We start from the raw sequence: 15553 nt of genomic DNA on the forward strand, positions 1-15553 counted from the left end.
TATTACACCCAATAAGTGATAAATTAAAGCTTATGAAAAATTATGTTTTGGTTTAATTGAACGCGAACATTGGTCAATCTGTATATTCTTGGAAAGAATTACCTACAATGAGACATAAATGATGGCCATGCCATTCTGAAAATTTATTCTTATTGTGAGCGCATGCCTAAAACCGACAGAAAACAGAAAAATAGAGGACACAATCAAAGTGTAACAGTAAATTGTGAAACTAGCCAGTACCAACACCACAAGGAAAATCATTGTCTATCTATGTATAACGAATGTCCGACATTTCTTTTTATTGAAAAAATGTTTAAAATACCGATTTTTCACGAATATTTTTAAAAATCTTACCAGATATAAAAGTTCGTAAACAGATAACATGACATGCACTGACCATGACAGGTCATGTTTACTTTTCAACAGGGGCTAACCTGGAAATAGTCGCTATGAAAATCCCTCTTTTTGAAATTTCGATGAAATCTCATATATTTATTTTATTTGATTAGATTACGCCATTTGTCAAAATGGTCTGGAGATAATCCAGGAATCATTCAAATGCTCTGGTAAGTGAACAGCATTATAAACATTCATTAAAAATACAAGAACCTTACTCTTATTTTCAATGAAAACCATTAGAAGTTGCGACAAAATTAAGACAACTATTTTGATCTAACTACGACAAGATGGAATGGGCTTAACTCTGCAGAAAATATATTGACTGGCATGCATTTTAAGAACTGAGTAACTTCCTAAGTCTTCTAATTAAGGGTTAATGGCAGCAGTATGTGCGTCGACTAATTTCTGATTTTCTTTTTCCGTATTTCCATTTGTTAAAACAGTAACATGCTTTTTTCTAAAATTTCACATAGGTTGTCCCAGCGAGGAAACACGGCTATCTTTAAATGACTCCATTACCATAAGCCTACAACCTGCATATCATATCAGATGTGAGTGGAAAATAACCGCATCAGCGACGCGGAGGGTTTATGTACAGATCCTGGACTTCAGAATTGAACCTGGAAATGCAATTCTGTATGTTGGAACTACCACCAATCCAAGGGCTCTTACTTATTCTGGTTATGTTGGTATTCATGTCTCTGACGCACGTATCATATCCCCCATTAACGAAAGTTTACTATTTGAATTTACATCCGACTATTCAGACACAGATCAAGGATTTTCATTGTTAGTAACTGATATAGAAGATGGAGGTAAGAAACGCATAAAAAATATATATTAAAAACTAATTATAAGGAATGAGATTCAAACAGATTTATTGAAATGATAGCTAATTTCTAGACTTCACACCTGAAAACAGTTATGACTAATTATCAACCGTTATAATTATAATTTGAAATAATTTTGAAGGGTCAAGGCGTGAGTACATACAGACTTTACATTTAATATGGAATACTTTTTCGCAAAATTCCAAGACTGGTCTAGTAGAGATCTGCATAAACGGCACGGGCTAAATATTAATTGGGGTGTGTCGGGATATGGTGTAAAATAAATGTGCTTTCCATTAGTTTACATTATGGCGCTCATATTGTAATGCATTAGCCTAAAATGGCGGATTTAAGGAGACTGAATGTAATTTTTGTGGGGGTAAAATTTCTGAATTTTAGCAAAATTATTCTGATATTATCAAATTTATTGAGTATGAGGCGATTTTACTGAACCGAAACACCAATAAGTGTTCGTCAGAACTGAAATGCACCTGTGATCTACCAGTTTTGAAAGTGGGAGGAGCTTAAAAAAATATGGCCCTAAAAAGTGGTACGCACTCAGAAAATTTGAATGGTCCCCTGGGGCCAAATGTTATAAACTTACTTTACACAAAGAAACAGTGTGAGTTCATTTGACAACCAGGAATTCGCACTTTTGTTTTTTGTACCGTAAGTTTATAACATTTGACCCCAGGGGCCATTTAAACTTTCTGATTACGTACAGCTTTTAAGGGACCGTTCATAAATACTTTGGTGGGGGGGACTGGGCAAATTGTGTGGGGGGACACAAAAAGTTTTGAGTTGCACAAAGGGGGGGACCAAAAGTTTTGGTTACTAAAGGAGGGGGGGTCAAAAAAGATTTAAACAAAAAATACCAAAAGAACAAGAGCATACAAAATTTTTGCGCGCTACGCCCGCATATGTACCAATAAAGCCCTTTTTACCACGATTATGGCCCAAAATAGTGTGAAATACATTTTTGGCGCGTTACGCGCGCTCATACCGGTGTCCCATTAAAGCCTTTTTGGAATCTCAAAGACTTTACATGTATTCTACAGTCGTTATAAGAAAAGGGTGATTATGTATGTATCCCACTGATAATACCGGGTCAAAATGATGCAACCAGGATTTGTTTTTGTCTTTGCCCCGAAATTTATATTTTGCCCCCCGTCCCTGACCAAGAAAGCTGGCTACGCCCCTGATAAACAAGTCTTAAGTATTAAAAATCTTGAGTATGTGCCCAGATGTTGCTCTGAATTTCCAATGGATAGCGACGGGGGCAGGTGCCCTGGGCGCCACTCTTAGGGGGCGCCAAATTGACCAATTCAGCATCGATTCTGCGCCACTCTAAGCGATGAAAGTCAAAATTTTCGCGCGCTTTGCTCGCATTTCAGGACAAAGTCATTTGAAAGATCAATTTAAGACCGATATTCTTTCATTATAACCAAAATTAATTAGCGGTAGGCCCTATTTGTGCTCCGGGCGCAATAATTATTTCAAGAATCGGGAGCGACACCTATCCTTAGCCCTGGGTGCCACAAGCCCTAGCTACACCACTGTCAATTTCCCTTTTTTGTGTTACTTTTATTTATTTGATTACTGAGAATGAAACAAAAATTAGAATGCATAAATTGAAATTAAACTTCATACAAGTCACAGCATGTGAAAAACACCTTGAACTTTCAGGCCTATAATTGTGACTGAGTTTGCACAAATGGAGGAGCCCCCCTCCCCAGACTGTTTTGTAACCTCTTGGAAAGGGGGGGGGGGGTCAAAACAGTTTTATATGTCTAAAGAGGGGGGTCAAAAAGTTTTAGGTTCTCTGAGAGGGGGGTCAAAAAGTTTTGACTCCAAAATTCCAAGTGCCCAGCCCCCCCCACCAAAGTATTTCTGAACGGTCCCTAAGAGTCCTATTTTTAAGCTCCTCCCTTGTTCAAAAACTTTGTACATTGTAAGTGTGTTTCAGCTGTGATGAATGTCAGTTGCTGACGAAGTTTAAGAAATATCACCTCAAACTCCTATAAATTTGATAATAACAGAACCATGTTGCATAAAGTCCGAAATTTTGTCCCCTACAAAGCTCAAATTCAGCCTCCCTAAATCCACCATTTTAGGCAAATTTGCTACATTATAAGCACTATAATACAAACATATGGAAAGCACATGTTCTATCAAACAATTATTTTACACCATCTCCCGACACAGCATAATTAATTAGCCCGTGCGGTCTATGCAGATTCCGTCCAGACCAGTCTTGGAATTTTGCGAAAAATACTCCACATTAATTGTCAAGTCTGTAATACTCTCAGCATTTAGAATAGATGTCCGTTTTAGTCAAAGTTGCCTTGTTTGGTGTTTGGGATGTTTTGTTACATAGGTAACGTCGAAATATATGTCAACAAGTCTCAATGGATTTTGATATTTTTGCTGAGTTACCAAAGTAACAAACCATATGAGATATGGCAAACTATTGTTTTTTCCAAATGTTCTTCCAAGTGGAGTAATCTGAGATCTTTTTTTTTTCAAAATAAATTTTGAAACTAGCCAGTATTAACACTACAATGAAAATTATTGTGTATCTGGTCGAATCCAACCAAAAGTGTCCACGGGCCAAAAATAAAAGTCCGAAATAAAAATGTCTCCACAATTTTTTCCTTTTGCCCATTGATTGATGACATATTGGCCTTATAGGAACCAAAAGTGCCATTACTAATCTTGAAAAATAAATCCAGGACGTGTGATAGTAAATGTGATATCAAAACCCAATGTTACCTACGAATACCACTAGGATGCTTTCACTATCGCAATACTAATCAACCTAAAACAAATGGAATATTCCCATTAACGCTTTTTTTTCGTGTAATGTAGACCACAGGGTGTCAGGAAAATGCTAGCTCAACCAGAAAATATTTGTTTTTATTTTTATAACGCGATCAATATGATCTTAGTCAATTTATGCTAGTTTATTTTTGAAAATGAAGTTTAGGTCCGTTTCTGTATTTTATTTATCAAATGAGTATGAATCAATTTACACATTGTATAAGAACGAGTAGGATATATGTTTTCAAGAATAATAGGAATTATACGCATACACCTAACGCTTTATACAATGAAAAGGTGAAGAAACCCGGGTATTCGTAGGTAACATGAGCGATTTAACAATATCTATATTGAGTTTAGAGGTTAAAATTTTGCTATTATGGTAATGAATTAATAAAATGGTAGTTTTAGATCTCTTTCAGATGGTACGTCCAAATGAATAAATGCTATTACCTTAAATCAAATTTTTTTTGATGCTTTTAGCAAGATTTTGACCACTTCATTTTGATATACAAGTAGTTAATCAGCAATTTTACATAATAAATAATTGTTGAATGAATCCGTATATGGGTAATAATAGTGTCCTGGGGTACCGCTTAAAGTTTTGACAATTAATTTCCATTGGTAGGGACACTTCATTACACATGTCATGTATTATGCTGTATTCGTAAGTAACATTTCAGTATTTGTAGGTAAGAATTAGACTTTTGGTGGATATCGCAATCGAAACTTCATTTTATAAAGCACTTTGAAAGTATTATTTTCTTTATGTGCGTTTATTGATACTTTAGACCCTATCATGTATTAATAATGTCGGTTCACAGCGGTTGAAAGAGGATTGAAGTAAGAAACAAAGGCACTAAAGTGACTTTAATTTGCTTAATTGCTCACAAATCGCTTAAAACCGTTATTGCAGACTTGTGAAGTCCATCTTGGAGTCAGTTATGTCTTGTGGCCTTTCGTTTGAGGGCAACTACAATAAGCTTTATACCAGGGTCTATCACTGTGTTGTCTAGATAATGAGACAATGAGAACAGTCGTTTTTCCATGGTATTCGTAGGTAACCTTTGCGAAAACGTCAAAAGTTACCTTCGAATTAATCAATTTGGACACAAATTACTCAGAAACCAGAAGGTCGGTAAACATTTAAAATGAAGCACACATGACAGTTGACAAATGCAAGGAATTACACCCGTCTAATCTTCTTTGAATCTGTTTTTCTTTCAAATGAGCAGACCGTCGTCTATTTCAGTACATATTTTTCAACAATTAAGCCGTATTCAGTTTTGCATGGTGGGCATGTATGTGAATTCGCAACTTTCATTGACATATGATTTGATAGCAAACATACAGGCCTTCGTTATGTACCAATATGGGCATTGGCGTGAATAGCGGTGTTTCACAATACTGTCATGATAAAAAATTGTATTCGTAGGTAACATTCGGTTACCGAAATTTACCTACGAATACTTGCTTTTATTGTTGACATCTCAGAAATATTTAAACGCAGGCTATTGAAACTTGGTAGAAACAAAGAGTGTATTACCCTGCACCTATTGCTTAACTATTGTTTACTATTCTCTCACTTTATGGAAATGACACAGCTTTTAACATGTATTCGGAGGTAATGCATATTTTTTACCAAACCTACCTTTGTGCCATTTAGAATGCAATGCATTTCAGTATTTGACATATCAAAGCTTGTATCAATTGCGCATTTATTAGTGATTTCCATTTTTTATCTAGTGCTATGAAAAATTGTATTCGTAGGTAATGTAAAAAAATACCACTCAAAAAATTATCACAAAAATTCATAATTATGTACAAATATGTGAAAAATTGAACAGGCAATCTTTGAATACACACCTTTCAGGAAATCAATTTAGATTCAATCCAATGACTTCTTTTCATAACTGATTTAGATGTTTTTAAAAATACCTTAAGAAATATTTTGAAAAAATGGGTAAAAATAGCATGTTTTGGGGTCTCTGTGTCTAAGTTTTTCACAGAAGAGGTCTTATTATATATGGCGCGAAGCGTATGATCAAGGCGAATAAACACAATACAAAAACGAATGCCAATTGATTAATACTTTTAAGTTATGGCCCTGAACATGCCGTGTACACTTTTCGTTGGATTCGACCATCTATGTATAACAAATATCTGACATTTCTTTTTAATGAAAAATGTTCAAAATACCGATTGTCCCCAATATTCGTAAAAATCTTACCATATATAAAAGTTCGCAAACAGATAACATTATGACATCATTGACATATACTGACCATGGGAGGTCATGTATACTTTTAAACAGGAGCTAACCTGGATATAGTCGCTATGAGATCCCTCTTTTTGAAATTTCGATGAAATATCATGTATTTATTTTCTTACAGGGTATTTCCCTGATCATTTATTCACACCCTTCATTGATTTTACATGAACTGCCAAACATGTTAATACAGTTGAAGTCACAAGTGAAGTTCACTTGATGCACTTGTATTGATTATTATGTAATAGCCCTATTGACACAGAATCACCTTCCTTTATTATCCACTTTACAACACAATAGACTAGTAGGTAACTGACCTGTGACAACTACAAAATCAATATACGGTTCAGACAGTGCAGAGCATGTTTGATAAATTATAGGCCTTAAAAAACAAATCAAAATTGTATTATTTTCTGAAATATTTATAAAAATTTTATTTTAAAGTTATAATAGTTTTGGAATAAATATAATTATACAAATTATATGTCAAATTATAATAATATTTAAGCCAAGAAGTGACTTATGTTGAATAAACAGGCCAGCAGACACTTTTTTCATTTTTCATTTTCATCAGCATCATGAAAACTCATGTCATTGCACACAAAAACTATCCCGTTTAGCATGTTTAGCCAATTTTTTCTTCAAATTATTTAAGTTCCTTGTAAACTAGAGGCATATATCTTACTTATATTGCAAAAATTTTCCCTGACCTTAATTTAGTTTTTTTGTTATGAATTTTTTAAAATATGTGGTCTGATTTATTAGTTGTAAATTCCAGTGACTGCCATTTTTTTTTAAATCCGGAGTTGAGCATGTTGCCATCTGATGTCAAATTTAAGGCTTTCTTGATAATGTCTGTGCACATTTTGAGATTTTATTGCAAATATATAGTGTCACTAGTATTTATTTTCAAAAAATCAAAATCTAGGGAATGATTTTTGATCAAATTTAGTCATTTAAATTCCAACCTGCTTCAACATATTATGTCGATCAACTTTCATCATGGCCGCATACATGCCAACTTTGTCCCTGTAGAAATATATGAAGAACAATTTTTTATTCAAATTTTTTTGTGCATTATGTCAAAGGAATACCTAAACATTAATAATTACTAAACAAAATGCCTGACCTCCACCGAAAAAAGCACTTAATTATTTTTTGAAAATCTGTTAATTATTCAAAGTTTTTAAAACTAAGAGGTAATATTCGGAAGTCTGTATTTATGTTATTTTACGGCCGATTTTAACCGGGTCTTTTTTTATTTCCAAGATTAAAGCTTTGTTTACCAATTGAACGGGTAAAAATACTTTTTTACTTCAACCCATAGCTATAAATTAATTAATACCGCTAAACATGTAATGGATATGCTCTTCCCGGGAGTTGAGATTTTGAGCCCTCTATCATGCCTATATCAGTGTGTTCTACTTGAGTAATCAATCAATAATGTCCCTGCACATGCTGAATAAATGGTTGATACCTCTATGCAGAGCAACGGCTGTGATGTATACTTTTAAACAGGAGCTAACCTGGATATAGTCGCTATGAGATCCCTCTTTTTGAAATTTCGATGAAATATCATGTATTTATTTTCTTTGATTAGATTATGCCCTTTGTCAAAATGGTCTGGAGATAATCCAGGAATCATTTAAATGCTCCGGTAAGTGAACAGCATTATAAACATTAATTAAACCTTACTCTTATTTTCAATGAAAACCATTAGAAGTTGCGACAAAATTAAGGCAACTATTTTGATCTAACTACGGCAAGATGGAATGGGCTTAACTCTGCAGAAATATATGGACTGGCATTCATGTAAAGAACTGAGTAACTTCCTAAGTCTTCTAATTAAGCGTTAATGATAATGGAAGGAGTATATGCGGCGACTAATTTCTGATTTTCTTTTTTCGTATTTCCATTTGTTAAAACAGTAACATGCTTTTTTCTAAAATTTCACATAGGTTGTCCCAGCGAGGAAACACGGCTATCTTTAAATGACTCCATTACCATAAGCCTACAATCACCTGCATATTATATTGGATGTGAGTGGAAAATAACCCCATCAGCTATGCGGAGGGTTTATGTACAATTCCTGGACTTCAGAACTGATCCTGAAAATGCAATTCTGTATGTTGGAACTACCACCAATCCAAGGGCTCTCCCTTATTCTGGTTATATTGGTATTCATGTCCCTGACGCACGTATCATATCCCCCATTAACGAAAGTTTACTATTTGAATTTACATCCGACTATTCAGACACAGATCAAGGATTTTCATTGTTAGTAACTGATATAGAAGATGGAGGTAAGAAACGCATAAAAAATATATATTAAAAACTAATTATAAGGAATGAGATTCAAACAGATTTATAGAAATGATAGCTAATTTCTAGACTTCACACCTGAAAACAGTTATGACTAATTATCAACCGTTATAATTTAATATTTGAAATAATTTAGAAGGCGTGAGTACATAGTACTCTCAGCATTTAGAATAGATGTCCGTGTCACAAATCCAGGAATTGTCTTCTTATTTATATGTTGTTAAATATGATCTACCAAAAACGTTGACAACGTAAAGAAATCAGCAAGTTTAAAAAAAACCACCTCGGCTCACTTTTTGAAACTTGGTCCCATTTGTAAAAGGTACTGATTTAAACTTTATCATATTTATATAAATTGAAAACATTTCCAGAAGTGTTATGTATCTTTAATGTGCAGACGCGATATTAATTTGTTAGCTTTCTGGAACGATCTGAAAGGTTATTATCTTGTTCTTGCATGGTAAGCCAATATCCTATAATTGTGTTTTGTTTTATAATAATCATGATTAATGATTGAATTAAACAAATAACAAGTAGGCTTGTAATCTTGTTGGAAACGTTGTTCTGTTGAAATAAAATAAAAACACTGATTTGCTGTTGGTGTTCAAAATGGGACCAAGTTTCAAAAAGTGAGCCGAGGTGGGGCTTTTTAAACTTGCTGATTTCTTTACGTTGTCAACTTTTTTTTGGTAGATTTCTTTTCTTTTTATGAATGTAGCCAAGCAGCTCCAAGCTTGGAAAGTCATCAGGTTAGGAAGTGCTCCATAAAACGGATAAATCGAAAAATAGATGTTTGAAGTTGCAATTATTCTTGATTCATGACAATAAATAATTAAACAAAACTTTATCAGTCGTTTATTTTTAAAACTTGCTTGTCACGCGTGACTGTAATGTTAATAGGCGTACACAATGATCAATATACAGTTTAATATATTTTAATTATTCAAGGCAACGTAAATATGTAAAGAAAATATAAATATGAACAACACACACCCAATGTTGACAATGCCAGAGAGACACAGAGAGTAAGTCCGATTTAGGCCTACTTCAAGTCGGAACTGGTAAATGCGCATTACATTTAAGCCTATACTACGGAAGCGTCTAAATGCCCCTAGTAGGCATTATAATTGTGTTTTAATGTTTGTGGTTCTTTGTAGCCCTGCGGGGCAACCTAGTTGGATATTCCTATTAAGCGGCGGTTGTCGGCGATCTTTCGTGGTTTGTGGTTTTCATCAAGCCCTGCCCTCTATCGGGAGCTAATTTATAGTTTAAGCTTGTTGGATATCCATATTTCGTGGTTTCTGGTTCTTTGAAGCCATGTGGGGCAATCTAGTTGCATATCTAAATTTCGCGGTTTGTGGTTCTTTATAGCCCTGCGATATCAATATTGAGCTGCAGTTGTTGTTGATCTTTCGCGGTTTGTGGTCTTAATTTGTCGGATATCCATATTTCGCGGTCTGTGGTTCTTTATAATCGATAGGCCTGCGGGCAATCTAATTGGATATCCAAATTTCGTGATTTGTGGTTCTTTGTAGCGACGGTTATCGGCGATCTTTCGTGGTTTGTGGTTTTAATTTTCCTCATCAAGCCCTGCCCTCTATCGGGAGCTAATTTATAGTTTAAGCTTGTTGGATATCCATATTTCGTGGCTTGTGGTTCTTTGAAGCCCTGTGGGGCAGTAGTTGCATATCGAAATTCCGCGGTTTGTGGTTCTTTATAGCCCTGCGGGCAATCTAGTTGGATATCAATATTGAGCGTCAGTTGGTGGCGATCTTTCGCGGTTTGTGGTCTTAATTTGTTAGATATCCAAATTTCGCGGTTTGTGGTTCTTTGTAGCCCTGCTAGTTGGATATCCCTATCAAGCGACGGTTGTCGGCGATCTTGTAAGCTTGCTGGATATCCATATTTCATGGTGTGTAATTCTTTATAGCCCTGCGGGGCAATCTAGTATATATCCAAATTTCGCGGTTTGTTGTTCTTTATAGGCCTGTGGGGAAATCTAGTTGGATAACAATATTCAGCGGCAGTTGTTGGCGATCTTTCGCGGTTTGTGATTTTAATTTGTGACAATTTATAATATTTATTCCAAATATAATTTCAGTCTGAGCTGTGAACAGAGCCACTGATAAAGGTGTTTTAAATGACGAAGATATCATGATAGTCAGGCATGGTGAAAGCATCTGGATGGTGAAAGTAGGCCATAGGCCTAGGCCTAAATGTGAATAAAAAATCAAACATGTTTGTTTGATGAAAAAAAATATAATATCACAATAGCAATGGATGTTCGAAATGGTGTTATTCTTGATTTATGACAATAAGTTGGTTAATAAAACATTATAAAAAAAGGTGGTGGGAAGTTTCGAACTTGAGCAAAACTTCATAAGTGGTTAGAAGTCCATGGCCTTTTAAGGTTAAAACCACTTCGCCACGGGGACGTCCCGATATAACCATATAATCATATCTTGGAAAGCAGTTTGCCGCAAGGTCTCCCTCACCTTCAGATATGACTGGTCACATAAGTATTGTTAGTAAAATCTATCCTATCACTATCTACACTCAGAATAATGTCACAGAACTATATGTTTTGCTTTATCAATTATTTATTAAGATGATAAAGCACAATATCGCTAAAAGCCTTGGAGCACGATAGCTATATTGAATCCTTAAGGGATGTGTTAAGAGCCTTCTTTAGGTCAACCCCTGTTGAAAAGTAAAGAGAAATATAAGGGGTCACTTTTATATCTGGTAAGATTTAAAAAAAAGATGTTTGTTGCACCCAGCAAGTGATAAATTGCAGCAAAATTATGTTTTGGTTTGCTACACATTGTATTAATTGAAAGTAAACGTTGGTATAAATCTTTAATTTCTTGAGAAGGATTGCCGACCACGAGACATTAATAATTAGGAAAAATTATTCTTATTGTGAGTTCATGTGTAAAACCGATAGAAAACAGTAAAATCAAAATTAAAGTTTGACAGTAAGTTGTGAAACTCGCATGGTATTAAAATCATACGGCAAATTATCGTTTATCTATGTCAGACATTTCGTTTTAATGAAAAGTTTTCAAAATACCGATTTTCACCAATATTCTTAAAAATCTTACCAGATATAAAAGTTCGTAAATAGATAACATATATATGACATCATTGACATGTACTGACCATGGCAGGTCATGTTTACTTTTCAACAGGGGCTAACCTGTAAATAGTCGCTATGAAAATCGCTCTTTTTGAAATTTTGAAACATGTATTTATTTTCTTTGATTAGATTACGCCATTTGTCAAAATAGTCTAGAGATCATCCAGGAGTCATTCAACTGTTACGGTAAGTGAACAGCATTATACACATTCCTAAAAAAATATGAATCATTAGGTAAAAAATGTGTTGAGTGGGAAAAATGGAAACGTTGGGTCGGTCGGTCGATTATCTTTTATTTTTCAAACCTTTTTAAATTTTGACTACTGGATGCTTGTTAGAGTGAAAAAAAGTGAAAAACATTGATTTTCTTAACATATCTGTAAACATCGTCATTAAAAAAATGCGACCCTGATTTTTCAGGATTCAGGGTCGGTCGCTAAGGGCGACACAACAATTTTTTGGCCTTATGGCGAGATGGAATGGACAAACCTCTTTATATATTTATGGCGAGATGGAATCTACTTAGCCCCGCAGATGAAAATACGGACTGGCATTCATCTAAAAGAACTGAACATTTTATCCAGCAAGCTGCATAATAGTATCCTAATAAAATGTTGATTGTAATGTGAGAGGCAAACCTGGGGAGGCAATTTCTGATTTTCTTTTTCCTTATTTCTATTATTTTGTTGTAACCGTAACATGCTTTCTTCTATTATTTCATACAGATTGTCCCCGCCAGGAAACTCAGTTATCTTTAAACGCTTCCGTTATCATACAATCACCTGGTTATCCTAGATATTATATGGACTACATCCAATGTGAGTGGACAGTAACACCATCACCGATGAGGCGAATCCTGGTGCAATTACTGGACTTCAAACTTGAAAAAGGATATGACTTTTTATATGTTGGAACTATCAACAATCCAAGTGTTCTTACTTATTCTGGTCGACGTGGATATGAAACGACCGACCCACGTATCATATCCCCCATTGACGAAGGTTTACTATTTGAATTCATAACAGACGGTAGTATCACAGATCAAGGATTCTCATTACTAATAACCGATGTAGAAAATGGAGGTAAGAAACAAATAAAGCGAGCAGTAATTTTATTTACTGAGATTAGAAAGGATATTGTTTAAATTGTTTTTACGAGCTCCCGGGACTTATTGCATATATCGGCTTTTGCATGAACTCTTCAAAATGTTCTTCACGCATTGACAAAATGACAATGAATGAAAAACACTTGTCCAGGGGCGTAGCAAGCGGGGGGGGGCATGGTGGACGTCCATGGGCCCCGTGGGTTTAGGGGCCCCGAGCACAAAAGCGAACATTAAATAAGGGCTGATAATGGAAAGCAGGGCCGGATTTACCATTGGGACAGATGGACCCGGGCCAAGCGCCCCCAAAATTACCCTATGCATATTTCTTTTAACCCTAATATTAACATTAACAGCATGTCTTTTGGCCAAAATTGTAAAACTTTTTGCGCTTCGTGCCCATTCAAACAGCAAAATTCATGTTGACCTTGGGCTAAACCAGTCTGAAATTGATTTTTTTCGCGTGCTTTGCGCGCAAATGTCATAACATCGGCATCGGAACAAAACTTGGCCAGTGGCAACTGACTTAAGTGCACATGCATTCCTCGACTCGTGAGTTCGGGCCTCCGAACTTTTGGCCTGGCCCAGGGCCCCATAAGATAAACCCCCTCCTGCGATTAAAAGGGCCCGTACTGATCCTTGTCCATGGGCCCCTGATGCTCTTGCTACGCCCCTGCACTGGTCTACTGAATATTAATACCGTTTAGCAATGCTTTAATAATGATTTTGAAATGTTTTTAACAATGTTTTTGAAATTTTGAATGGATTAGTTTAACGTATTTGTTTTATATGTATTCAATTCCTTTGACTAGATTACGCCCTTTGCCAAAATGGTCTGGAGATCATCCAGGAATCATTTAACTGCTCCGGTAAGAGGAGGACATTAAAAACACTCCTGGAAAATAAAGAAAACCGTCTCTTTTTTAATTAAAAAATCCTGAGAATCTTAATATAATTCCCTTTAAAAGGGAGAACTTGACCATAGATAAGCATTATCCTACAAAATCAATTAATTTCAATTAAAAACTTAGATTTGTTAGCTTAATCAAACAGTGTATTTGTGTTGTGCATTCGTGTGAGTTCGGCTAAAAGGTGATTTTGGCCTTGAGTTAGTACGACTCGTAACACTGTATTAAGGCTGAAATTTGATGTTAAAAGTCAGGAAGTATGGTAACAATGCAGATTAGACTAGATATACAAAATGAAAGTTTTAGGAATATTATTAATTTTCAGTGGGTAATTAGTGATGTCATGTTTGTAAACACAATTCTGAGAAAAAAACAAAAAAAAAAACAATGAAAAATTGTCAAATGTTTTGCCTCAAAATGTAATTTTTCTCTGGATTTCTGAATTAAAAAACAACAATTACCAAAAAACAAACAAAACTAAATGCGGTAAAACTGATCCCAAAAGCGAAATGCGCGCAGGAAACAAGTTTGTTTCGTAGCCTTATAACATGTTTTTAATCCCATCATACACTGTTCCTGGGAGTCTCGTGCTCCAGCATGTCCAGGGAGGGATGCATGTTTTTGAAAAGGAGACGCTCATGAAAGGTGTCCCGGCAAATGCGACTGTTATAGCCTACATATTTTTTTAAAATTTCGACATGAATAACATGTTTGACATAGCTAAGAGTTATCAGGTTTGTTTTCATTTTTGATTATGTCAGTGTGTGGTGAAGATGAATTTGGATGTGCTGATGGTCAAGGGTGTATTCCTGAAGAGTCACGTTGCGATTACATCAATGACTGTGGTGACAACAGTGATGAAGTTGATGGATGTGTCTGTGATCCAAGCATTGAATTTAATTGCACTGATGGGGGATGCATCAATAGTACTTGGGTTTGTAATGGTGAATCGGACTGTATTGATGGCAGTGATGAAGCAGCAACTTTATGTGTCCACATAACTGAAATACCCACAACAGCGTCACCAGGTGAGTCTTGCTAGCACGACCTACAGAATGATGGGAATCAATTGCAATCGCAGTGCTAGGGATATAATAATAATTGTCATAATAAAATATTTACGTCATGTTATTTTTAATCTTAATCCTGACTTCATATTTTGTTTACGCGACTATTAATACCCGCTCAGTTGTGTAAACGGAAATTGTGCCCTCTGAATGTTTTGCAGCACCAAAATAGGCTAGATTTTGTTTTCCCGATACATATCAATTTGTAAGCGCTCTTTAGCGAAGTCATAGTTCATTGAATTTACAACCGTATGACAAAACAGGCGAAAATAGTAACGTTTTGCACAAGATTTGCAATTTAAAGAGAATTGGCCATTGCTCATTAAAATGAGGCTAGTATATGGACAATATATATATAAGTGTGCTCTTTCTTTTTAATAACATAAAATTTGAAAAAAGAATACCCACTGACATTTTAATTATCAATTATTTGGGCACCATTCACGATTTGGATTATAATTCGAGTCCGCAGACAATGTTATAACGCCTATTATTAATACAGACTAATAATATTATAGGGTAAAAAGCACGCGCGAAGAGTAATGAACGCGTTTGTTGCGTGCGGTTATGTGTATGATGCGACGTGTATTGTCCATAATAGATGCGTGGGCGGAATGTGCTTGCCTTGTCTTATCCGTTTGCACCATTAAGGTACCGGGTTTGAACCCCGCCCTCCCAGACAACTTAACGTGCATTT

The 15553-nt window shown here is 35.3% G+C and overlaps 1 protein-coding gene across 2 annotated transcripts in view; it reads left to right on the plus strand.

Annotated features, from left to right (window-relative positions):
- LOC140140003 (CUB and sushi domain-containing protein 3-like) overlaps positions 1-15184 on the plus strand; it is a 29994-nt gene extending 14810 nt beyond the window's left edge. For both annotated transcript variants that reach the window (XM_072161813.1, XM_072161814.1), the window contains 8 exons: positions 510-566; positions 873-1214; positions 7919-7975; positions 8277-8621; positions 11909-11965; positions 12505-12861; positions 13694-13750; positions 14551-15184. In XM_072161813.1, coding sequence (XP_072017914.1) covers positions 510-566; positions 873-1214; positions 7919-7975; positions 8277-8621; positions 11909-11965; positions 12505-12861; positions 13694-13750; positions 14551-14831 — 1553 coding nt within the window. In that variant the 3' untranslated portion in view covers positions 14832-15184. The remainder of the gene's footprint in view (positions 1-509; positions 567-872; positions 1215-7918; positions 7976-8276; positions 8622-11908; positions 11966-12504; positions 12862-13693; positions 13751-14550) is intronic.
- The last annotated feature ends 369 nt before the right edge of the window (positions 15185-15553 follow it).

Source organism: Amphiura filiformis, chromosome 18, assembly GCF_039555335.1.
Source record: "Amphiura filiformis chromosome 18, Afil_fr2py, whole genome shotgun sequence".
NCBI classification, from domain to species: Eukaryota; Metazoa; Echinodermata; class Ophiuroidea; order Amphilepidida; family Amphiuridae; genus Amphiura; species Amphiura filiformis.